At 47.5% G+C, this 26,078-nt stretch overlaps 2 protein-coding genes across 3 annotated transcripts in view; one reads left to right on the top strand and one right to left on the bottom strand.

The window, feature by feature from the left end:
* UTP4 (UTP4 small subunit processome component) overlaps positions 1-26,078 on the top strand; it is a 480,982-nt gene that overhangs the window by 218,686 nt on the left and 236,218 nt on the right. The window lies entirely within an intron of this gene.
* LOC142254757 (NAD(P)H dehydrogenase [quinone] 1-like) lies at positions 11,055-18,226 on the bottom strand. Of its 2 annotated transcripts, XM_075326023.1 has the most exons (6): positions 18,025-18,223; positions 16,700-16,864; positions 15,943-16,073; positions 15,410-15,523; positions 13,535-13,636; positions 11,055-11,563 (listed from the first exon to the last, which is right to left on the bottom strand). In XM_075326023.1, the coding sequence occupies exons 1-6, from the start codon at positions 18,029-18,031 to the stop codon at positions 11,252-11,254; spliced, it is 831 nt and encodes a 276-aa protein (XP_075182138.1). In that variant the 5' UTR covers positions 18,032-18,223; the 3' UTR covers positions 11,055-11,251. The 2 variants fall into 2 exon arrangements, with proteins under 2 accessions (XP_075182138.1, XP_075182139.1); XM_075326024.1 differs by lacking the exon at positions 15,410-15,523 and having other exon boundaries at positions 18,025-18,226.

Consider the following 26,078-nt stretch of genomic DNA (forward strand, 5'->3'; position numbering starts at 1 on the left):
CAGAGGAACACTCTTCAGAGGGTGGCTTTGTGCGCACACAGGGACAAGAACCAACACTTCTATGGCATGTATTAATCCCTTATAACCAATACTTAGAGATCAAGCCCAAAACTGTGTTCTATAATGAGGGTGACAGCAAAAAGAGGCGCATGGTGCTCAAAAAACATGCATGGACTTCTATTATCACAGAGGTTCTTTATAAACAGCATGGACTCCCATGTGCCTTCTCCTTTAGGAGGAACAAAGTTTGTGTGGGTGAAAACAAAGCAAGAAAGTTCTTAACTGCAGATGGGCATTGCACAGAGTGCAAAGCAGCAGTGCATATTTATGCAGAAGAGGAACCTGATCTGGGAAACCCTTTAATTCTTCATGTTCGAGCACCTGACACAAGACCCATACCACATTCCAAAAAAAATCAGTTGAGAGGTGAGAAGAGAAGGAAACTTGGAGAAGAAATGTTAAAAACTTTACCCTACAATTGGAGACGAGAAACAATTGATTCCGAAATAGCATTTGGAGAAAAGGAACACCAACCATACCATCACTAAGAATTTGTCAAGATGCTAGGCAAGAAGCTATGGATAGGATGTTTGGTACACCAAAGTTGAAAGATCCAGTTTTATCACTGTCTCAGATGAAGAGTACTCATAAGTATGCAGGAGATATCCATACTATCTCATATGATGTTTTTTTTGTTCATTATTGGTCAAAGGAACAAATATATATTTTTAAGAAGTATTGTTCAAAGCATTGTCTCCCTCGCATTCAAGTAAATGCCACAGGGAGTTTGGTATTCAAAATAAAACGAGAAAATAAATTGTCTGCTCATATTTTTTTATATGAGATTGTTATTAACTTTGAGAATACACAAATGAGTGTATCTCAAATGTTGAGTGAAACTTAGTTACTGGCCCCGTTCAATGAAACAGGGAAGGAAACTATTCTATTTGGTTCTGTCCAGCCTCTCCTTTGGACAGAGAAGCTGAATATAACTATACGATGCCCTTGTGAACTCAACCTACACTAAGTGCATTTACAGACCATTCTCATATACTGTAACTGAAACCAAACTACATTTCAAAATTAGTTTTATGTCAAAAGCAATAAGGAAAAAAAAAGAGGAATATCAATTAATTCTCAAAGAGTAACTTAACTTTTCTATTTCATAAGTGGGCAGGGAGGGTGCATATATATTTACTTGTATATAGATGCAGGGTCTACAGATTCTGTATGTGCCCCCAAGTTATCCCGACAACCATCCACTGGATTTTTATTTCTTCCGCTTAATCTGGCTCACTGGCATTAGGGAGAAAAGGGGAGAGCAATGTGACCGTGCTCCTAATTGGCTGGGTGCTGTTTGGCTGGTTGCTAGCTCTATCAGGAGTTTGGCCGCAGTGCTAGCCATGCCCGTGATATCACGCGGATCATGGAAGAAAAGGAAATCTAGTGGACATCTGTGGCAATTGTAAGGGGCAATTTGAAGGCACTTACAATAGTCTATAGACTCTGCATATAAATACAGTACAGGTTAGTATGCAAATCTCAGTGGCTTTCACTGCCACACTATACCAACCAAGAAGAAACAAAAAAAATTAAATGTGCATGGATTTCGAAATGACAATAGATGTAATACAAATAATAACCCTCACATACCCCCATCTTAAGCAATAATGCCCCCAAAGTCAGTAATGTTGCATTTGTTTTGCTCTCCTGTGTGTCTTGAGTCCCACTGCTCACCACCTGCTGCACAGCAATATGACTCACATGGCAGCAGGAGCTCATCATTCCGCTCACCTACAGGAGGGCTGCTGCTGTCTAAACTGATCCCTCATCACTCCGCTCACCTACAGGAGGGCTGCTGCTGTCTAAACTGATCCCTCATCACTCCGCTCACCTACAGGAGGGCTGCTGCTGTCTAAACTGATCCCTCATCACTCCGCTCACCTACAGGAGGGCTGCTGCTGTCTAAACTGATCCCTCATCACTCCGCTCACCTACAGGAGGGCTGCTGCTGTCTGAACTGATCCCTCATCACTCCGCTCACCTACAGGAGGGCTGCTGCTGTCTGAACGGATCCCACATCTGCAGTCTGGGTCAGGACGCTTAGGAGGCAGTGACACACAGCAGCGCTTGCCAAGCTCCTCACAGGCTGAGCACAGCTACAGCATCTACTAGCAGCTAAGCCAGCCTCGGAGCGCTCTGACCGCCACGCAATTCTTTCTATCCAAAGACAGTTCCTCCATTCATAAGTAGGGTTTTTGTATGAGTGGAGAAAAACTAGGGAAATGGAGATTAATTTATTCAAATATGTTTAATATCATAGAATACAAATAATAATTTACAATAAATATTCACGAAAGATGAAGGCTGTATCTAAAGAATAGAAAGACTGAAAATTCCCATGAGTGCAAAGTAACTCAAACAAAGGAAATAAGAACAGTAACACCCCAGTGTTGGGTTTTATGGTTGAGTGTTACACCGGTGTTGGGGTGTTATTGATCGGTGTTGGGGTGTTACTGATCGGTGTTGGGGTGTTACTGATCGGTGTTGGGGTGTTACTGATGGGTGTTGGGGTGTTACTGATCGGTGTTGGGGTGTTACTGATCGGTGTTGGGGTGTTACTGATCGGTGTTGGGGTGTTACTGATCGGTGTTGGGGTGTTACTGATCGGTGTTGGGGTCTTACTGATCGGTGTTGGGGTCTTACTGATCGGTGTTGGGGTGTTACTGATTGGTGTTGGGGTCTTACTGATCGGTGTTGGGGTCTTACTGATCGGTGTTGGGGTCTTACTGATCGGTGTTGGGGGTCTTACTGTTCTTTCTTTTGTTTGAGTTGCTTAGCACTCATGGGAGTTTTCAGTCCTCCTATTTTTTAGATACAGCCTTCATCTTTCGTGAATATTTTTTGTAAATTATTATTGGTATTCTATGATATGAAACATTTGAATACATTTATATCTATTCACATTAGTAATTTTCTCTCTTTTTTGTATAAGTCAAACACCGATAACTCAGGACCTCCGTCTAGATGTTACAATGTACGTGTCCTATTTCTATTCCAGGGATTTTGCGTCCTAAACGTTCAGGTTTCCATTGTTAAATCTCTATTTCTGGAAGGTATTACTGTTACTTGTGTTTTTCACTGTACTAATAAGTAAGATTTATTGTTTTGATAATTAAATTGATTAAAAATGGGACCTAAAAATGAGAGTCTATGTACAGGAATTTTTAACCCCTTGACGACCGATCATTGACTTTTGACGACGGAGTTAGTCGGGCCTTATTCCTCTGCCATAGTTTTCACGTCGGGCGGGGGAATGGCAGCCTCGGCTAGCCCTGTCAGCAATCGTGAGATCCCAGCTGTCCTACTATCAGCTGGGATCCCAACCTCCAAAAATTAAATAGTTTAGTATTTATTCCACAGGGTAAACGTTATAAAAAAATAAAAAAAGCCAGAATTTCTATTTGTTTCACTGTTTGTGTCACAAAAAGAAGTCATAAAACGCGATCAAAAAATCGAATATGCCCCAAAATGGTCCGAATAAAAACTACAACTCTTCCAGCAAAAAATGAGGCATCCCACTGCTCCGTAGTCAGAAAAATAAAAGCACTACGGGGCTGCACATGCGGCGAGGCAAAATCCTCTCTCATTATTTAAAAAAAGTTTTACTTTTTAAAAGTAGTAAAAAAAAATCATACATTTTGTATCGGTGTGTCCGACCTGACCCGGAGAATAAAGGTATTCTGTTACTTTTACCGCACAGGAAATTAACTAATAATAAAACTCAAAAACATTACCGTAATTAATTTTTTTTAATTTTCCCTCTCCTGAAAATAAATAAAAGTTATACAAAACATTATATGCACCCAAAGTGGTGCAAAGGAAAAATACAACTTGCTATGCAAAAAACAAGCCCCCCCACTTTGAAATGTGCCTTTTTTTTTAAGGATTCAGATATTCGCTAGATCCGTTTGAGCAGCGGCGACTTCGGCGTGGGCGAATTGTGGGCAGCATCAGGACTTTATTGGCGATATGTCGTGGCGGGGGAAGGGGGGCAGTGTGCTGCGATGATTGTGAAGAGGAGGGCCTGTAGGCATCACGGGGGACGAGAATGACTCACTGACCGAACTTTTAGATTGTCCAACTCACTCGCCACCTCCTCACTTCACTCTCTCTGTTGGTGTCCCCCAATGCTCTGTCCTTGGACCCCTCCTCTTCTCCATCTACACCTCAGGACCGTTGCTCAAACGGATCTAACGAATATCTATCAGAATCCATCCAAAAAACGGCCAAATTTCAAAAGAGGGGGGGCTAACCCGTAGCTAACCCCCCACCTGACACCCCCAATATCTCGGGAACGAAAGGAGATCTAAGGTTAATTTTTGCTGATCAAACCGGATCTAACGAATATCTATCAGAATCCATCCAAAAAACGGCCAATTTCAAAAGAGGGGGGCTAACCCGTAGCTAGCCCCCCACCTGACACCCCCAATATCTCGGGAACGAAAGGAGATCTAACGTTAATTTTTGCTGATCCAACCGGATCTAACGAATATCTATCAGAATCCATCCAAAAAACGGCCAATTTCAAAAGAGGGGGGGCTAACCCGTAGCTAACCCCCCACCTGACACCCCCAATATCTCGGGAACGAAAGGAGATCTAAGGTTAATTTTTGCTGATCAAACCGGATCTAACGAATATCTATCAGAATCCATCCAAAAAACGGCCAATTTCAAAAGAGGGGGGGCTAACCCATAGCTAACCCCCCACCTGACACCCCCAATATCTCGGGAACGAAAGGAGATCTAACGTTAATTTTTGCTGATCCAACCGGATCTAACGAATATCTATCAGAATCCATCCAAAAAACGGCCAATTTCAAAAGAGGGGGGGGCTAACCCGTAGCTAACCCCCCACCTGACACCCCCAATATCTCGGGAACGAAAGGAGATCTAACGTTAATTTTTGCTGATCCAACCGGATCTAACGAATATCTATCAGAATCCATCCAAAAAACGGCCAATTTCAAAAGAGGGGGGGGCTAACCCGTAGCTAACCCCCCACCTGACACCCCCAATATCTCGGGAACGAAAGGAGATCTAACGTTAATTTTTGCTGATCAAACCGGATCTAACGAATATCTATCAGAATCCATCCAAAAAACGGCCAATTTCAAAAGAGGGGGGGCTAACCCGTAGCTAACCCCCCACCTGACACCCCCAATATCTCGGGAACGAAAGGAGATCTAACGTTAATTTTTGCTGATCAAACCGGATCTAACGAATATCTATCAGAATCCATCCAAAAAACGGCCAATTTCAAAAGAGGGGGGGGCTAACCCGTAGCTAACCCCCCACCTGACACCCCCAATATCTCGGGAACGAAAGGAGATCTAACGTTAATTTTTGCTGATCAAACCGGATCTAACGAATATCTATCAGAATCCATCCAAAAAACGGCCAATTTCAAAAGAGGGGGGGCTAGCTACGGGTTAGCCCCCCCTGAAAAATATCGTAAATATCTAATTTTGTAGAGGAGATCTAACGTTAGTTTTGGTTGATCAAACCGGATCTAACAAAGATCTAACGAATGGAATCATTTTTTACCCAAATTCTTAATAAGGGGGGGCTAACTCGGGGTTGGTGGGATTCCCTGCTTTTAACTCTGCTCTTTGCAGAACTTGTCAGTTGTTTGCTGCCGATATCTTATCAGGACTCCAGGAGATTTATTATTCTGCTGCCGGTTAACTGTTTAGTGCTGGGGTAGTGAGTGCAAGATAAGCCGTCAGCTGCGTCCTGCTCTCTGTGTACAGATCTGATTTTAGTGCAGGGCAGGCTCCGGCGCCATCTTTCTCACGCTGCCAGATCTTGAGAGGGAGGGGGAGAGGGAAGTTCAGCGCTGTTTCAAGTGATTATCTCCACGGCTCCCCATGAACTTCCCTGCATGTAGCAACTTCACTCACCAGGGGTATGGAGCGGGGGAGGCTGGTGGGTTGTCCGGTATATATGTCAGAGCTGCAGGGAATGACAGAGCTCAGGCGTCCTGTGTCCTACATGATCAGCGCAGGAGCCGGAAGTCGGCTTTGACAATTTTTGTGTTCAGCCACGTACAATTAGGCAGCTGGGGATTGGAATCCTCAGCACAGGGTGGTCCAAGCTTTCTGGGCCCCCTGCTATGAATTGCAGTCCGCAGCCGCCCCAGAAAATGTCCCTTTCATAGAAGCGCCATCTTCTGGCGCTGTATCCAACTCTGCCAGTGGCCTTGGTGCCGGGTGGCACTCTAGGTAATAAGGGGTTAATACCAGCTTTGTTTTACCAGATGGTATTAAGCCCAAGATTCTTAATGTCAGGCCAAGTTTGACCCGGCCATTAAGAATCTCCAATAAAGGGTTAAGAAAGACACCACACAGAGAATAAATACTTTATTAGACATAAATACACAGACACAATTAGGGACTCCATCTTTATTACTCCCTCTCAGCCCTCCACGATCCTGGTCTTCTGTCACCGATCTAGCTCTGCTATATCAGAAAGCACGGGGGGGGGAACGCTGCTGCTCCCCACGCTGTGTAATCGAGCAGAGGCTTCGGGTTGGTAAGCGGTGACGTCACCGCTGCCATAGTAACCTAACAAGTGGATTACTATAGCAACGGTGATCTTAGATCACCTGATTCTCTGCCTAACCGTCCCTGTATATGTGACGCCCTGGACCCCAGGGGTCACAGGTAACAACACCTACCACATTACACACACACCCCCATCCCTTGTGAGGATACATCAGTCACCGGAAGGGGAGACCTGATGCCTTCCTCAGGGCTAGTAGAGCACACCAGGTGGGCGGAGTCAGGCGGAAAGGCACGCCCACCGAGGAGACTACTGTCCTGAGGAAGGAAATACAAACAGTGAAGTCAGGAGTTTGGACAGTGACAGGAGGTGTAGAGGAGCAGCGCTGTTAGGGACCCGGGTTGGAGCCTGGGATCCCCGTAACGTCAGGCAGGCAGACGGTGGTGGCCGCCTGCAGGAGTACTGGTACAGCAACCGGCGAAACCGTAGGGACTGGGCCAGGGTTGGAGCCCGCCGGCCCTGAACCTGGGAGTCAACCGTTTACCAGAGCACCAGAAACCGGGTACTCAGACTCCATCCTAGCTTAGAAGCCACTGAGTATAGGCAAATTAACTGATTGCAGTCTGGACCTCACGGGTTCATCCTCACCCAAAGTCCCGAAAGAAGGCAAAAGCCCACCGATACCGGGTGAGAGCCACCGCCAAGGGCCAAACATCCGACGGACCAGCGCCTGCAGGCAACCGAGGGCTCCTCCGGCAGCTAAACACCGGGGAGCGGGCTACCACTGTCCAGGCAGGGAAGCCGAAAACCACAACAAGAGATGCAAGGGAAAGGGGCCACCATCAGCCTCACAAGGGACACAAGCAGCCGGCTGCAGGACCCGACCATACCCGAACTTTGGTTTACCAGTGACTCTTAGTGTGAATTAATTGTGAGTACACCAGTGCCATCCGGGCACGACACTGCACCGCAGCACGGCACCCTGCACCCCGACAACAACGCCGTCACCCAGTCCCTCACCGGCCCCCGGGACACACCGCCCCTACCCACGGAGGGGCTAACATCTAGGCTGCGGCAACACAGATCCCGGACGAGCCCCCTTCACTCGAGCCGCAGCGGTGGTGCATCCCGTCACCACGACCCGTGGGTGGCATCATGACCCGTAGGAAGACAACGCGGCCCCCCCGGCTGCGCGCCTCGTCCCACACCACCACCACCCCACTGCCTCCCCTTTAACAGAGCGACGTGGACCCCGGTCCACAGGCGCTCGTGCCACCGACAACCCGAGCCCGGACCTCGAGCGGCTCGGCCCGAGCAGCGGAGAGCGGCCGGGCCCCTCTCAGGGCGGTACATATACACTAGAATAGATAAAGAAATCTTTGCAAAAAGTATTTCTAAAGATCTTTTGTTGTATGCTAATGAGCAAGGGCAGTAGTCCCCTGGTCGTGGCTTCCCTTGCTAGTCGCCCCCATTAGCATGTTAGTACGCCCCTGTCGGTGTGCTATCATGCTAATGAATGCGCAGCGTCACAGGATGATCTCACTCACCTCTCCGCCGCCATCGCGTCTAACGGGGGATTTCGGCTCAGAGCGCATGACCTCGGAGGTTGGTCATGCGCACTACTTCAGTTTGAAGCCAGGACACATACACCCGACTTCATAGTGCACATGCCCTAAACTCCGGGGTCATGCGCACTGAGCCGGAATTCCCTGATTGGACACGATGGCAGCGGAGAGGTGAGTAAGATCATTCTGTAACGCTGCGCATTCATTAGCATGATAGCACACCCACAGTGCCGTATTAACATACTAATAGAGCTGACTAGCAAGGAAAACTAACGCCAAGGGGACTAGTCCATGCCCTCATTAGCATATGGTAAAAGATCTTTGCAAATACTTTTTCTAAAGATCTCTTTATCTATGCTAGTGCATACAGGGACGGTTAGGCAGAGATTAGCAATATACACCCAGAACTGCTCGTGGTTCTGGGTGCATATTGGACCTGACAGGTTCCCTTTAAAGGGGATTTCCAAACAGAAAAAAGTTACTCGGTGGGTTTTCAATTGTGAATGAATGAAACTTACGTTTTGAAAACTTCGGGGGTATCGGCTGTCAGCTGCAACATGAGACTCCAGTGACAGAAAGTTTACAATCTTCTTTTTGTATGCAAGGGTTGGCTGAGATCATAAGCTAAGCCAGCCCCCTTCCCTGTCTCTACATCAGTTGCAATAATAATAAAAAAAAATGGCATGATTAGGTAATGAACTGAGCTAGGCAGCCAGCCCCCTTCTGTCTCTGCATTTTCTGTGCTGGGAGAGCATGTTGGCTTCTCTAATTAACTAAGCTTGGCAGCCAGCCCCTTCTTTCTCTGCATCAGCTATGCTGGAGAGGAGGCTGGCTTTGCTAATTAACTAAGTCTGGCAGTCAGCCCTCTTCTGTCTCTGCATCAGATGTGTTGGAGAGGAGGCTGGTTTCCCTAAGCTTGGCAGCCAGCCCCTTTCTGTTTCTACATCAGCTGTGATGGAGAAGGGGCTGGCTTTGCTAATCAACTAAACTTAGCAGCCAGCACACTTCTATCTCTGCATCAGCTGTGCTGGAGGGGAGGCTGGCTTTTCTAATTAACTAAGCCTGGCAGCCAGCCTCCTTATATCTCTGCATCAACTGTGCTGGAGAAGGGGTTGGCTCCTCTAATTAAGCCTGGCAGCCAGCCCCCTTCAGTCTCTGCATCAGCTGTGCTAGATAAGGGCTGACCTAGCTAATTATCTAAACCTGGCAGCCAGCCCCCTTCTGTCTCTGCATCAGATGTGTTGTGGAGGACTCGGAGGCTGGCTTTGTTAATTAACTAAGCCTGTCAGCCAGCCCCCATATGTCTCTAAATCAGCTGTGATGGAGAAGGGGCTGGCTCATCTAATTAAGCCTAGCAGTCAGCCCCCTTTCAGTCTATGCATCAGTTGCACCGAGTTCAGACTTTGGAACATCATTCTGACGTTTTTTTCTTAATTGGTTCTCTAATTAACTAAGCTTGATAGCCAGCCCCCTTCTGTTTCTGCATCAGCTGTGATGGAGAAGGGGCTGGCTTTGCTAATCAACTAAACGTAGCAGCCAGCTCCCTTCTATCTGTGCATCAGATGTGTTGGAGAGGAGGCTGGACTTGCTAATTAAGCCTGATAGCCAGTCCCCTTCTGTTTCTGCATCAGCTGTGCTGGAGGGGAGGCTGGCTTTTCTAATCAACTAAACCTGGCAGCCAGCTCCCTTCTATCTCTGCATCAACTGTGCTGGAGAAGGGGTTGGCTCCTCTAATTAAGCCTGATAGCCAACCCCCTTCTTTTTCTGCATCAGCTGTGCTGGTGAAGGGGCTGGCTTTGCTGATTAACTAAGCCTGGCAGCCAGCCCCCTTCTGTTTCTGCATCAGATGTGTTGGAGAGGAGGCTGGCTTTGCTAATTAACTAAGTCTGGCAGTCAGCCCCCTTCTGTCTCTGCATCAGCTGTGCTGTAGAGGGGACTGGCTTAGCTAATTAAGCATGGCCGAAAGCCCTCTTCTGTCTCTGCATCAGCTGTTCTGGAGAAGGGGCTGACTTTGCTAATCAACTAAGCCTAGCAACCGCTCCCTTCTCTCACTGCAAGAGCTGTGATGGAGAAGGGGCTGGCTTTGCTAATTAACTAAGCCTGGCAGCCAGCCAAAGTAACCGAGCCCGATGTTAGTGTAGAGCAGATTAGCTGGTGCAGAGGCGAAGACATCATTTTCAATAACTTATCAAATATTAGAAATTGAAATGTGATTGTCATTATGGCCTTATTCCTGCAGCAGCACATATACAGAGAACTGTGTATAGAGCGGGCTCACCAGCTGTGTTATACAGCCAGCACCTGAACCTAAGTGCTGAGAGTGGAGCAAGCAGCATTAGCAAAAGTTCAACCCCCTTAGATGCTGCGGTCAGTCATGACTACTGCATTTAACCTTGGAGCCGTAGCTTCACTTGTGCATTGCACTAATCATGTAATGGTTCATTTGCCCTGCGGAGGCGCTGTAGGAATTTGAACTTGGGCGAGGGGGCTCCAGGGCAAGGGGGATCCAGGCCAGAGGGATCCTGAGCGGTGGGATCCAGGGCAGGGAGGATCCAGGGCAGGGGAGAACCAGGGCAGGGGAGAACCAGGGCAGGGGAGAACCAGGGCAGGAGGAACAAGGGATCTAGGGCAGGGGGGATCCAGGGCACGGGGGATCCAGGAAAGGGGGATCCTGGGCAGGGGGGATCCAGGGCAGAGTAGGGGGATCCTGGGAAGGGGGGATCCAGGACAGGGGGACAAAAAGTTGTGTTTGCAGAACTTTTTTGGCAATGGATCAGTTATAACGGATGATTACTGGACGTGTGAACTCGGCCTTATTCTGTTGGTCCGATGATGGCGTCGTCCACTCCTTCTTTTCTCAATACTTTTTAAGGGGATTTTGAGCTGAGCTATAGAAGAAGTCTAGAGGGGGATTGATGAACACAATGAAAGAAATACAAACTTTAATCTCATATAAGAGTAAAATTCTTTACAGACTATCACAATAATATAATATATAAGTGGTGTACACATATCAGAAGAGAGAGCACCTGTCGCCTAGTACTTGGCTTTCCAATTGACCCTCTGATGACACTTTGCCCCCCAGCACAGTGTCGAGATCCTGGCACGGGTTCCACAGTCTTTCATGACCTGGCACAATCCGCCTTCACCTGGCTGTCAGGAGGCAGAGCTTTGCCCAGGTGTTGCCCTATGGTTGGGCTATACTTATCATCCGATCTGGCCTCCTCCACTTCCTTCTTCAGCAGAAATCCACCAGCCTCACCCTCAAAGTCCTGAGTGGGAAGATACCTGATGGGCTTTTCATCCCAGATCGTCTTCAGTCGCTTCTCCCAGTTCTTAAGTATCTCAACACGAGCTTCCTGAGGTATGTGTGCTACAGCAAATGTGATCTGAGGCTCCAGGACTTTAAATCCACAGAAATTCAAAATGCCATTCTGCAAAGGCAAAAAGAACCAAAACCGCAATTAATGGCATGAACATTATTGAAAAAGTGAATGGTGACACTCCGTTATCAATTTATTCATATGTATTTCCATGAACAATAATAGAGGGATAGCACAGAGTTCTACAAATATGATGCTCCAGAATTTCTATTTTATGGGCAATACAAAATGTCACCAGAGAGGACAGACACTTTGTAAGTCTATGGATGCATAGGTCCAAAAGTTACAATGCCAAAAGGGAAAACATGGTAACTCATACATGTCTGATATCAGGTTGCCGATGACATTTTCCCCTTTGAGATAAGCCGCCGGCAAACGTGTCAGCCGGCAGCTTTCTCATAGTAAGCACAAGTGCATGGGAGAGTCGGCTGAGATGGCTGTCGGCTGAACGAGTGCTCCTGTGTATGGGAGAGTCGGCTGTCTGCTGATCGAACGATCCTGTACATGGGAGAGTCGGCTAAGATGACTGCTGGCTGATCGAGTGCTCTTGTGTATGGATGAGTCAGCTGTTGGCTGAATGAGCGCTCCTGTGTATGGGAGGGTCGGCTGAGATGGCTGTGGGCTGAATGAGCGCTCCTGTGTATGGGAGAGTCGGCTGAGATGGCTGTGGGCTGATCGAGCGCTCCTGTGTATGTGAGAGTCGGCTGAGATGGCTGTGGGGTTAATGAGCGCTCCTGTGTATGGGAGAGTCGGCTGAGATGGCTGTGGGCTGAATGAGCGCTCCAGTGTATGGGAGAGTCGGCTGAGATGGCTGTGGGCTGAATGAGCGCTCCAGTGTATGGGAGAGTCGGCTGAGATGGCTGTGGGCTGAATGAGCGCTCCAGTGTATGGGAGAGTTGGCTGAGATGGCTGTGGGCTGAATGAGCGCTCCAGTGTATGGGAGAGTCGGCTGAGATGGCTGTGGGCTGAATGAGCGCTCCTGTGTATGGGAAGAGTTGGCTGAGATGGCTGTGGGCTGAATGAGCGCTCCAGTGTATGGGAGAGTCGGCTGAGATGGCTGTGGGCTGAATGAGCGCTCCTGTGTATGGGAGAGTCGGCTGAGATGGCTGTGGGCTGAATGAGCGCTCCTGTGTATGGGAGAGTCGGCTGAGATGGCTGTGGGCTGAATGAGCGCTCCTGTGTATGGGAGAGTCGGCTGAGATGGCTGTGGGCTGAATGAGCGCTCCTGTGTATGGGAGAGTCGGCTGAGATGGCTGTGGGCTGAATGAGCGCTCCAGTGTATGGGAGAGTCGGCTGAGATGGCTGTGGGCTTAATGAGCGCTCCTGTGTATGGGAGAGTCGGCTGAGATGGCTGTGGGCTGAATGAGCGCTCCTGTGTATGGGAAGAGTCGGCTGAGATGGCTGTGGGCTGAATGAGCGCTCCTGTGTATGGGAGAGTCGGCTGAGATGGCTGTGGGCTGAATGAGTGCTCCTGTGTATGGGAAGAGTCGGCTGAGATGGCTGTGGGCTGAATGAGCGCTCCTGTGTATGGGAGAGTCGGCTGAGATGGCTGTGGGCTGAATGAGTGCTCCAGTGTATGGGAGAGTCGGCTGAGATGGCTGTGGGCTGAATGAGCGCTCCAGTGTATGGGAGAGTCGGCTGAGATGGCTGTGGGCTGAATGAGCGCTCCAGTGTATGGGAGAGTCGGCTGAGATGGCTGTGGGCTGAATGAGCGCTCCTGTGTATGGGAGAGTCGGCTGAGATGGCTGTGGGCTGAATGAGCGCTCCAGTGTATGGGAGAGTCGGCTGAGATGGCTGTGGGCTGAATGAGCGCTCCTGTGTATGGGAGAGTCGGCTGAGATGGCTGTGGGCTGAATGAGCGCTCCTGTGTATGGGAGAGTCGGCTGAGATGGCTGTGGGCTGAATGAGCGCTCCTGTGTATGGGAGAGTCGGCTGAGATGGCTGTCGGCAGAACAAGTGCTCCTGTATACATCCTCCACCACTACTGATTCCTCCACCCCTGCTGATGCCACGATAACCTACCTGCAAAGGCCACAGAATGATATTGATGTCTCCATTAATGCCGTTGGGTGAATTCATTGAGCTGGGGTCACCGGTAGTGAAGGATAACAGGGCTTTCTTATTCTAAATAAAACAAAACAACACAATTTTCCCCCAGAATCTGATATTTTGATATCACAGCTGTAGAAAGAAATTAGATCATTCAACTCTATTTAATCTGGTGTCTGATAATCCAGAAAAATCTAAATATTCAACCAAACTTTGGGCATAGGGCCTTTTTTTGTTTAAACTTTATAGAGAACTAGCTGTAGTACCCGGCGTTGCCCGGGATAGTAACTGTCTCTCTGTCTCTCTCCCAGTCTCTGTCTGTCTGTGTCTATGTCTCTGTCTCTATGTGTGTGTCTGTCTGTCTCTTTGCCCTTCTGTCTGTGTTTGTCTCTTTGCCCTTCTGTCTGTGTCTGTCTCTTTGCCCTTCTGTCTGTGTTTGTCTCTTTTCCCTTCTGTCTGTGGCTGTCTCTTTGCCCGGGCTGTCTCTTTGCCCGGGCTGTCTCTTTGCCCGGGCTGTCTCTGTCTGTCTGTCTCTTTATGTCTCTCTCAACCCATCTCTCCACAGACATCATATTACCTCACACATAAGCTTCTTATACTAACAGTTTATTTTGTTCCTATAGCAACCACTGACAGTTGCTATTAATATCTTGTAGCTCCCACCTCCATTCAGTTTAATAGAGGCAGGATTTTGGAGAGTAACTAAAGCGCAGGGTTAAATTTTCCCGTCAGAACTTAGTCTACGACGTTCCCTGAGTCACTTGGGGCATCTGTCCAAAAGTTCGTGATCGTAAATGCGACGGTGCAGATTCCTTTAGCGAATATACATACATACACACATTCATACACTAAGCTTTATATATTAGATAAGAGCATCTTTGATTTTGCCCAAAATGTCTCAACTAGCTTGTGCCATTTTGAAGAATTTGGCAGAAAATAAAACCCAACAATGAATAGTCCAAGAGTAAAAAAAAAATGCAAATGATAAATTGAAGCCTAAAAGGTACGTTTTTTTTAAATTACAGTTATGTCCCTTACAAGGTGTGGGGCTTGGTTTGCACAGTCATATTGTGCTGACATAATCCCTTTAAAGGGAATCTGTCAAATAATTTTGTAGTAGAATACTAATGTTATCTTTAAATAGGGCTTAAAAAGACCTTTCAGGGTCAGTAAGTTTTGTTGCTCTACCTTATCTGGTTATCTTGTTGTAAGCTCCATAGAATTCAGTGTCTGTGCACACTAGCTAAGTGTATGTAAATACAATTTGCATATTCACTGCTACCCCCTCCCACCTCCAAGTGCATTCACTATCACTGATGAGAGGTGGGTGGGAGCATGGGTGGGGGCAGCAGTGCACATTCAGTTAAGATTTACTTTCACTGATGCCAGCACTGAGAGGTGGGAGGGTGGAGCAGGGCATATGTAGTCAGTATTTAGATATGCTTAACTAGTTACTACTTCACACTGAATTCTACAGAGCTTACAACAAGATAACAGAAGGTAGAGCAATAAAACTTAGTGATCCTGAAAGGTCTCCTCAAATCCTATTGAAAGATAAGAGGAGAAGGTAGAGCAATATAACTTACTGATCCTGAAAAGTCTCCTTAAGCCCTATTTAAAGATAAGAGGAGAAGGTAGAGCAATATAACTTACTGATCCTGAAAGGTCTCCTTAAGCCCTATTTAAAGATAAGAGGAGGAGGTAAAGCAATATAACTTACTGATCCTGAAAGGTCTCCTTAAGCCTTATTTAAAGATAAGAGGAGGAGGTAGAGCAATATAACTTACTGATTAACAGAGGTGGCTATTTTGTACATGTCTCAGTCATAAGTCAGTGAGGTTGTTTTACCTTGAAAGGTCCTTCAGAATACAATGTTTCATAGCTGCATGCAAACCCTATACATAAGACTCGCTCCACCCAACCCTTCATGAGGGCGGGCATCCCACACCAGTATAAGGGGAACTGGGAAAAAATAAATAAATGTCACTTGAAATTAAAGGCAAAGTTGATTAACATTCATTATAATAAATGCAACCATGAAAAAAAACAATATCACAACTTCCATATCAAATAATGGTGTCCTGCAATAATAAACTGGTGCAATAAAAAAAGGGTCTGGCTTAGCTAATGAACTGGGCCATAAAGCCAGCCCCCTTCTGTTTCTGCATGAGGTGTGATGGAGACACCACAAAACATAAAAAGGGAGATAAATGTCATGATGTACCCCTCCTTAGACCATGGGAAACGCATACAACAAGGGTTGTTTTTTTTACAATGGGACCCTATGGGTGACAAGGCAATGTATGTTGGAGCCTCAAGACTCAAATTTTGAGTTTATCAAATTATTTTTTATTACATTTGCACACATTTATCACACTCACCTGAAAGATGACAAGGTCAGCTTTCTCCACCTTCTTCTGTTCTTCCTTTATGTCGTCGGCGAGGCGTCCCTCCTGCCACGCAATCAGAACCTCGGCGCCATATTTGAACTCACTCGGCTCCTTGGGGCTACCTGCATTATAGGAGAATTGGTCACATCAGAACTATATCACTTTACCGCAGAAATGCATGTTTTGTACGAGTAGTCGCCAATCTGGGTTTCTCCAGCTACAATTAGAACTACAAGTCCCAGCATGCCAGCCAAGGAGAAGGTGATTTTCTATAAAGCACCAGTCTTGGCACCTGGGAACTACAATTCCCAGTGCTACAATGCTTTTATTTTCTGGAAATGGATCAATTTTTCTTATCCAGGACTATCCCTTTCAGGAGGACAGATCACTTGCCACAAATGTGTTATTTGTTTACCTGGTGTTAATGCTGCTGATCTCCTGAATCCGGCGATGTTTTTCATTTGTTCCTACTCCTCTCCGTTCCTGAGATATGACCTCCTTTTCCCTGTATATAAATCTAGTCTTCTTAGGTAAGTGGGCGTGGCATTGATAAGGCAGAAGTCATGACCACACCCACTTAAATAAAAGGGTTAGATTTACATATAGAAAAGAAGGGGCCATATCTTAAGAATGGAGAGGCGCATTAACAAAAGAAAACCATCGCTGGATTCAGGAGATTAGCAGCATTCACACCAGCTAAAAAAAATTACATATTTATTGAAAGTGAAAGACCCCCTTTAAGTCTTACCTGTGATATCATCACGTGACAGGACAGAGTTAAACTTCATCTCATAAAGATCTGACACAAGAACCGTCCATCCATTCTTCTGTAGAGCTGCCTGAGTCGCTTCCTTCATGGCATAGTTAAAAGACGTCCGCTCCTGGTGAGCTAATACAATCAGTGCTGTTTTGCCTATAAATAGTAAAGCACACAATAAGTCATTTTTTTAAGTTTTGACTCCGCTTTCCGGCCATATATTTGGAACCACGCTGCCACTTTTCCATACTTTACAATGCAGCTCTGCCCTTTTCCATTGTATAAATGCGAAAAAAAGGAGCCAGCACAATCTGAAATTGGCATGCATCATATAAAAAGTGAAAATTCACAGATTTATTCTAACTGTACTATAATAAAAAAAATGAGATTTTTAGCAAATAATTGATCAATTTTTTATATTACAGTACAGTTGGAAAAAATCTGTGAATTTGCACTTTTTATATGATGCATGCCATTTTCAGATCGTGCTGGCTCCCCTCTCTCTCTGTTTGCTTGTAGTTATGCTACAAATGTCTGGTGGCTGGTCACCACCATGCTATGCACCCCTGATCTTGGTTTGCAATATATTCCTCCTGTTGGTAGCTGTTCACATTCAGTTGCCTCACCCTTTCCACAGGCATTGCTAATTAAGCACCATACTTGGATCTGGTCCACCTTTATCAATGGTTGCTCTCTGGCACTGGGAGGGTCAGTTCTGATATAGTCCTGGTATGTGTAGAGCTTGCGCCACATGCTGGGACCTGGGCTGACCTCTATCCACAATTGCCTCTTTTGCAACATAGAAGCGGTTATATACAGGTTACAGGTATGTGTGCTCCATTATGGTTCTGCTTTTAACTTTATCTAGGAGGCCGCACGGCACATGAAATACAGAATGTAGAGTAGGACCCCCCTATTGAGATTTGCCGTGACGTTGGCAGGGGTGGCTCAAAGAATTGATCAATTATTTGCTAAAAATCTCATTTATATTACAGTACAGTTGGAATAAATCTGTGAATTTGCACTTTTTATATGATGCATGCCATTTTCAGATCATGCTGGCTCCCCTCTCTCATTGTATAAATGCAAATAGAGGCACAACCTGAAGGTCCTGGGCCCCCGAATACAAAAATCTGTTGTATTAATAGGACCTCTTCAGGTGCTCTAGTTCCAGGGCCTGTGTCTGCTGGCTGATCAGCTATCTTTAAGGAAACTGGCAAAGCTTACAAGGCAAAACAGGGCACAATAGCACTTAAAGGACCCCTGGAATGTTAATTTTTTACTTTACCCTCCCAACGGACACACCGGAGACTCACCCGACATAGCGTCCTCCTTTTACTGTCGTCCTCTAAACCAGAAGAGACCTTTGCTCAGCCGATGTTGTCTTATTGACGTGCGCACTAGAACTGCAGATCAGAGGGAGAAACCGCTGATTTATAGAGAAATAAGAGGACTGACTTGCCCTGCCGGAGGAGCGGTCACCGTCACAAGGGGAAATGACAGATTAGAGTTTAGTTTATGAAAACACTCCCCCTCCCGCCTCTGCTACAGGGATAGACCAGACCCCAGCTCAGAACCCGGCAGATTCCTCAGTGTAAATATTGAAAATAAATGTATCAATAGGGAAATGTAGGAAATGTATCACTATCATGTGCCTGAGGGATTAGCGGAGATTAGCAAGAATTAGTGAAATATGAAAAAAAAGGAACAGTAGGTTTTCCTAAAGCCTTTTAAAGGGAACCAATCATTAGGATTTTCCTGTATAACCTAAAGCCAGTACTATACTGGCACTATCAGGCCGATTCTATACATACAGTGCTATACTGGCACTATCAGGCCGATTCTATACATACAGTGCTATACTGGCACTATCAGGCCGATTCTATACATACAGTGCTATACTGGCACTATCAGGCCGATTCTATACATACAGTGCTATACTGGCACTATCAGGCCGATTCTATACATACAGTGCTATACTGGCACTATCAGGCTGATTCTATACATACAGTGCTATACTGGCGCTATCAGGCTGATTCTATACATACAGTGCTATACTGGCGCTATCAGGCTGATTCTATACATACAGTACTATACTGGCACTATCAGGCTGATTCTATACATACAGTGCTATACTGGCACTATCAGGCTGATTCTATACATACAGTACTATACTGGCACTATCAGGCTGATTCTATACATACAGTACTATACTGGCACTATCAGGCTGATTCTATACATACAGTGCTATACTGGCACTATCAGGCTGAGTCTATACATACAGTGCTATACTGGCACTATCAGGCTGATTCTATACATACAGTGCTATACTGGCACTATCAGGCTGATTCTATACATACAGTACTATACTGGCACTATCAGGCTGATTCTATACATACAGTACTATACTGGCACTATCAGGCTGATTCTATACATACAGTGCTATACTGGCACTATCAGGCTGAGTCTATACATACAGTGCTATACTGGCACTATCAGGCTGATTCTATACATACAGTGCTATACTGGCACTATCAGGCTGATTCTATACATACAGTGCTATACTGGCACTATCAGGCTGATTCTATACATACAGTGCTATACTGGCACTAACAGGCTGATTCTATACATACAGTGCTATACTGGCACTATCAGGCTGATTCTATACATACAGTGCTATACTGGCACTATCAGGCTGATTCTATACATACAGTGCTATACTGGCGCTATCAGGCTGATTCTATACATACAGTGCTATACTGGCACTATCAGGCTGATTCTATACATGCAGTGCTATACTGGCACTAACAGGCTGATTCTATACATACAGTGCTATACTGGCACTATCAGGCTGATTCTATACATACAGTGCTATACTGGCACTATCAGGCTGATTCTATACATACAGTGCTATACTGGCACTATCAGGCTGATTCTATACATACAGTGCTATACTGGCACTATCAGGCTGATTCTATACATACAGTGCTATACTGGCACTATCCGGCTGATTCTATACATACAGTGCTATACTGGCACTATCAGGCTGATTCTATACATACAGTGCTATACTGGCACTATCAGGCTGATTCTATACATACCTGTAGTGGTCAGCTCGGGTGTTTAGGTTTTGAAATCCAAGAAGAAGGGAATTTTGTTACTTACCGTAAATTCCTTTTCTTCTAGCTCCAATTGGGAGACCCAGACGATTGGGTGTATAGCTACTGCCTCCGGAGGCCACACAAAGTATTACACTAAAAAGTGTAAGGCCCCTCCCCTTCTGCATATACACCCCCCGTGGGATCATGGGCTGCTTCAGTTTTAGTGCAAAAGCAAGAAGGAGGAAAGCCAATAATTGGTTAAACAATTCAATCCGAAGGAACATCGGAGAACTGAAACCATTCAACATGAACAACATGTGTACCCGAACAACCAAAAATCCCGAAGGAACAGGGGCGGGTGCTGGGTCTCCCAATTGGAGCTAGAAGAAAAGGAATTTACGGTAAGTAACAAAATTCCCTTCTTCTTCGGCGCTCCATTGGGAGACCCAGACGATTGGGACGTCCAAAAGCAGTCCCTGGGTGGGTAAATTAATACCTCAAGTTTGGACTGTAAAAACAGCCCTTCCCTACATGGAGGCAACCGCCGCCTGCAGGACTCTTCTACTTAGGCTGGCATCCGCCTAAGCGTAGGCATGCACCTGATAACGCTTGGTGAAGGTGTGCAGACTCGCCCAGGTAGCCGCCTGGCACACCTGCTGAGCCGTAGCCTGGTGCCATAATGTCCAGGACGCACCCACGGCTCTGGTAGAATGGGCCTTCAGCCCTGATGGAACCGGAAGCCCAGCAGAACGGTAGGCTTCAAGAATTGGTTCCTTGATCCATCGAGCCAGGGTGGATTTGGAAGCCTGCGACCATTTGCGCTGACCAGCGACAAGTACAAAGAGTGCATCCGAGCGGCGCAGGGGCGCCGTGCGGGAAATGTAGATTCTGAGCGCTCTCATCAGATCCAACAAATGCAAATCCAATTCATATCGATGAACTGGATGAGGACAAAAGGAAGGTAAGGAGATATCCTGACTGAGATGAAAAGGGGGATACCACCTTAGGGCGAAACCCCGGAATCAGGCGCAGCACTACCTTGTCTCGGTGAAACACCAGGAAGGGAGCTTTGGATGACCGCGCTGCTAGCTCAGACACTCTCTGAAGAGACGTGACCGCTACCAAAAAGGCCACTTTCTGTGAAAGTCGAGAAAGTGAAACATCCCTCAGAGGCTCAAAGGGCGGCTCCTGGAGAGCAATTAGTACCCTGTTCAGATCCCATGGGTCTAACGGCCTCTTGTACGGAGGTACAATGTGACACACCCCCTGCAGGAACGTGCGTACCTGAGGAAGTCGTACTATGCGCTTCTGAAAGAATATAGACAGCGCTGGGACTCGTCCGTTAAGGGAGCCGAGCGACAAACCCTTTCCCCAAACCAGATTGCAGGAAGGAAGGAAAAGTAGGCAATGCAAATGTCCAGGGAGACACTCCCTGAGCAGAGCACTAAGATAAGAATATCTTCCACGTCTTGTGGTAGATCTTGGCAGACGTCGGCTTCCTAGCCCGTCTCATGGTGACAATGACGTCTTGAGATAATCCTGAAGACGCTAGGATCCAGGACTCAATGGCCACACAGTCAGGTTCAGGGCTGTAGAATTCAGATGGAAAAAACGGCCCTTGGGACAGTAAGTCTGGCCGGTCTGGTAGTGCCCACGGTCGGCCGACCGTGAGATGCCACAGATGCAGGTACCACGACCTCCTCGGCCAGTCTGGGGCGACGAGGATGGCGCGGCGGCAATCGGAGCTGATCTTGCGTAGCCCTCTGGGCAACAGTGTCAGAGGGGGAAAAACATAGGGTAGCTGGAACTGCGACCAATCCTGAACTAAGGCGCCTGCCGCCAGAGCTCTTTGATCGTGAGACCGCGCCATGAAAATCGGGCCCTTGTTGTTGTGCCGAGACGCCAGTAGGTCGACGTCCGGCCTCCCCCAGCGGCTACAGATTTCTTGAAACCCGTCCGGGTGCAGAGACCATTCCCCTGCGTCCATGCCCTGGCGACTGAGGAAGTCTGCTTCCCAGTTTTCTACGCCCGGGATGTGAACTGCGGATATGGTGTATGCTCTGTCTTCCACCCACATCAGAATCCGCCGGACTTCCTGGGAGGCTTGCCGACTGCGTGTTCCGCCTTGGTGGTTGATGTATGCCACCGCTGCGAAGTTGTCCGACTGAATTCGGATCTGTTTGCCTTCCAGCCTCTGCTGGAAGGTTTGCAGGACAAGATACCCTGCCCAGATTTCCAGAACATTGATCTGAAGGGTGGACTCCTCTGAAGAGAGTCCTTGCCCGTCTGAGAAAGGGGTACGTTCCTGTCTAGGGACGACGACTTCCCATCCCATTGGCGAAGAATGTCCTATAGAAGTGGACGCGGATGAAACTGCGCGAAAGGGACTGCCTCTCCATGAGGCGTCTTAAGGGGTGTGACTGGCCTTGAAGGAGAGACTGCACCCCCGTCTGTAGTGAACGCTGTATGTTCAGCGGGAGCTGCACTATCGCTGAGAGAGTGTGAAGCTCCATGCCAAGATATGTCAGCGATTGGGTCGGTGTCCCAAGAATAGCGACCGAACAGTGCAATGTATAGCATACAAGCAGAAAGTACAAATGAACACTTCAGCACATGCAGTACAAGCAGCATAGAAAGCCTGTGCCTTAGCACCCTTGCTTTTTTGCTGCTGTTGTCCAGCCATCTAGGAGTATATAGCCAAGAATAGCGACCGTACAGTGCAGTGTATAGCATACCAGCATAAGTACAAATGAACACTTCAGCACATGCAATACAAGCAGCCTAGAAAGCCTGTGCCTTAGCACCCTTGCTTTTTGCTGCTGTAGTCTAGCCATCTAGGCATAAAGTACAAATGGCATTAGTGGGGTCAGCACTTCAGGTGCTGCTTACCGCCCGCACAAAGGCGGGTGTGTGGTCGCCCGAATCCTGTGACTGGTTGCCCAGAGCTTGTCTCCCTTCTCCAGCCCAGACTGCGTGCAGGAATGGCTGCCGGCGTCTTGTGAAGAGGGGCGGGCCGTGGGCGTGCCCCAGACAAGAGCGGGAAACTGGCGTCCCACTGTGTCCAGTGAAGGGGGCTGGAGAATGCAAAGCAGACTCCAGCTCTCGGCGCTGACTTTCTGTACAGCGTCCCGCCCCTCCCCTGACTGGCAGGGCTGGGGGCGGGAACGAAGCGAAAACTAGGCCGCAAAGCCGGGGACTCGAGTAATAAGCGCGGCCGTCCAATGTGCACGGCCAGCGCGGAAGTCCCCGGCGCACCACAAGTCCCAGCCGCGCCACAGTGTAAAACACCCCGCAGCGGCCGGCGCGGCAGTTTCTAACACATAAATTCACTCAGCTAAGCTGCAGTGAATAATAGCACAAGCGCTCCGCGCTGTTGTCCCCGGCGCACTAGCACTCCCAGCAATGCTGGTGTGTGTGTGCGCGATGTGTACGGGGACACAGAGTACCTTAATGTAGCAGGGCCCTGTCCCTGACGATACCCAGCTCCATATCCAGCAGGTTCTCCGGGTCTGTGGATGGAGCTCGGTCTCAGTGCCTGGAGACCGGTAAGATCCCACTTCACCCAGAGCCCCGAGGGGGGATGGGGAAGGAAAACAGCATGTGGGCTCCAGCCTCCGTACCCGCAATGGGTACCTCAACCTTAACAAACACCGCCGACAAAAGTGGGGTGAGAAGGGAGCATGCTGGGGGCCCTAGTATGGGCCCTCTTTTCTTCCATCCGACATAGTCAGCAGCTGCTGCTGACTAAAACAGTGGAGCTATGCGTGGATGTCTGACCTCCTTCGCACAAAGCATAAAACTGAAGCAGCCCGTGATCCCACGGGGGGTGTATATGCAGAAGGGGAGGGGCCTTACACTTTTTAGTGTAATACTTTGTGTGGCCTCCGGAGGCAGTAGCTATACACCCAATCGTCTGGGTCTCCCAATGGAGCGCCGAAGAAAGTAAAGTTTATAAAATGAGCTGCTTGTTGAGTGACAGCAGCAACGGAGCAGATAATATATTCATAGTTATCCCCTCCCCCTGTTAGAATTAGCAAAAGTATTATACCATCGATTTAACTTTTCACTAGGAGGGACCCATGTGACCTAGTATGCAGCTTTGGTGGCTGAGGTCCCGCCCCTTCTGGTCACATGAAAGTGCCATCTTCTGGCGCTGTATATAACTCTTCCAGCGGCCCTGGTGCTGTGTGGCATGCTAGGTAATTGAAGGCCACTTTACACACAGAGATAAATCTGCGGCAGATCTGTGGTTGCAGTGAAATTGTGGACAATCAGTGCCAGGTTTGTGGTTGTGTACAAACGGAACAATATGTCCATGATTTCACTGCAACCACAGATCTGCCAAAGATTTATCTCTGTGTGCAAAGTGGCCTTTAGGGTTAATACCAGCTTTGTTTTAACAGATGGTATTAAGCCCGAGATTTTTCATGGCAGGCCAAATTTGACACGGCCATTAAAAATCTTCAATAAAGGGTTAAAAAAAACCCCACCACACAGAGAAAAAATACTTTATTAGAAATAAATAGAGACACACTTAGGGACTCCATCTTTATTACTCCCTCTCACCCCTCCACGATACTGGTCTTCTGTCACCGATCTATCTCTGCTATATCAGACAGCACAGGGGAGGATGGGAGGGGAGAAGAACGCTGCTGCTCCCCGCGCTGTATAATCGAGCAGAGGCTGCAGGTTGGCAAGCGGTAACGTCACCGCTGCCATAATAACCTAACAAGCGGGATGCAATAGCAACAGTGATCTCCGATAACCTGATTCCCGGCGCCGCTATTCATCATCGGCTGTGGCAGCCAATCCCTGCATGTGGGCTGACTCTGTAAAGAGCGCCAACATGCAGGGAGGGTGAGCCGAGCATATCGCCAGTACATGGCGCTCGACGAGTATACCAAGTACTGAGATGCTCGGGCGACTACCTTTTACCGGCGAGATGCACTGACGGTACAGGACCTTGCATGACGTCATAGCCATGCGACCGGTCTGTAACCAACGAGGTAATACAACATTCACATGTGACTGGTCACATGGCCATGACGTCATGGAAGGTCCTATCGTCCGCGATGGTCGGATGCAGAAGCGGCGGGAGACAGTCTGCAGGATGTGTCGAGGGACCTGTAAGTATAATGACAATGTTTTTTATTAACTATATTCTTTATTTTACAGCCCCCGCCACCCCATCCCATAACTGTAAAGTCCAAGTTCGGTGATCGGACACAAGTTCGCGTCATCTCAGAACCCGATCTCGATCTTTACAAAATGTTTGGGCGAGTCCCCCGAACATCGTGGGGATCGCCCATCACTACTTATATATGAAAATGGGGATGATTAGTTTTAAAGTTTAAAAGGAACCAATAAATTTAAAGGGAACCTGTCAGATGCAATATGCACCCAGATCCACGAGCAGTTCTGGGTGTATATTTCTAATTCCTGCCTGTTAGTCCCTATACACACTAGAATAGATAAAGTATTTCTAAAGTTCTTTTATTGTATGCTAATGAGCAAGGGCAGTAGTCCCCTGGGCGTTGCTTCACTTGCTAGTCGGCTCCATTAGCATGTTAGTACGCCCCTGTGGTTGTGCTAACATGCTAATGAATGCGCAGCATCACAGGATGATCTTACTCACTTCTCCGCCGCCATCGCGTCCAATGGGGGATTTCAGCTCAGTGCGCATGACCCTGGAGTTTGGCTCATGCGCACTACATCAGTTTGAAGCCAGGACGCGTACACCCAGCTTCATAGAGTACATGACTAAAACTCCGGGATCATGCGCACTCAGCCGAAATTCCCTGATTGGACATGATGGCGGCGGAGAGGTGAGTGAGATCATTCTGTGAGGCTGCACATTCATTAGCATGATAGCACACCCACAGTGGTGTATTAACATACTAATGGAGCTGACTAGCAAGGAAAACTAACGCCCAGGGGACTAGTCCATGCCCTCATTAGCATATGGTAAAAGATCTTTACAAATACGTTTTCTAAAGATCTCTTTATCTATGCTACTGTATACAGGGATGGTTAGGCAGGGATTAGCAATCTGCACCCAGAACTGCTCGTGGTTCTGGGTGCATATTGGACCTGACAGGTTCCCTTTTAAAGGGGTTTTCCAAACAGAAAAAAAGTTACTCGGTGGGTTTTCAATTGTGAATGAATGAAACTTACGTTTTGAAAACTTCGGGGGTATCGGTTATCAGCTGCAACATGAGACTCCAGTGACAGAAAGTTTACAATCTTCTTTTTGTATGCAAGGGTTGGCT

This window comes from Anomaloglossus baeobatrachus, chromosome 10, assembly GCF_048569485.1.
Source record: "Anomaloglossus baeobatrachus isolate aAnoBae1 chromosome 10, aAnoBae1.hap1, whole genome shotgun sequence".
Classification (NCBI taxonomy): domain Eukaryota; kingdom Metazoa; phylum Chordata; class Amphibia; order Anura; family Aromobatidae; genus Anomaloglossus; species Anomaloglossus baeobatrachus.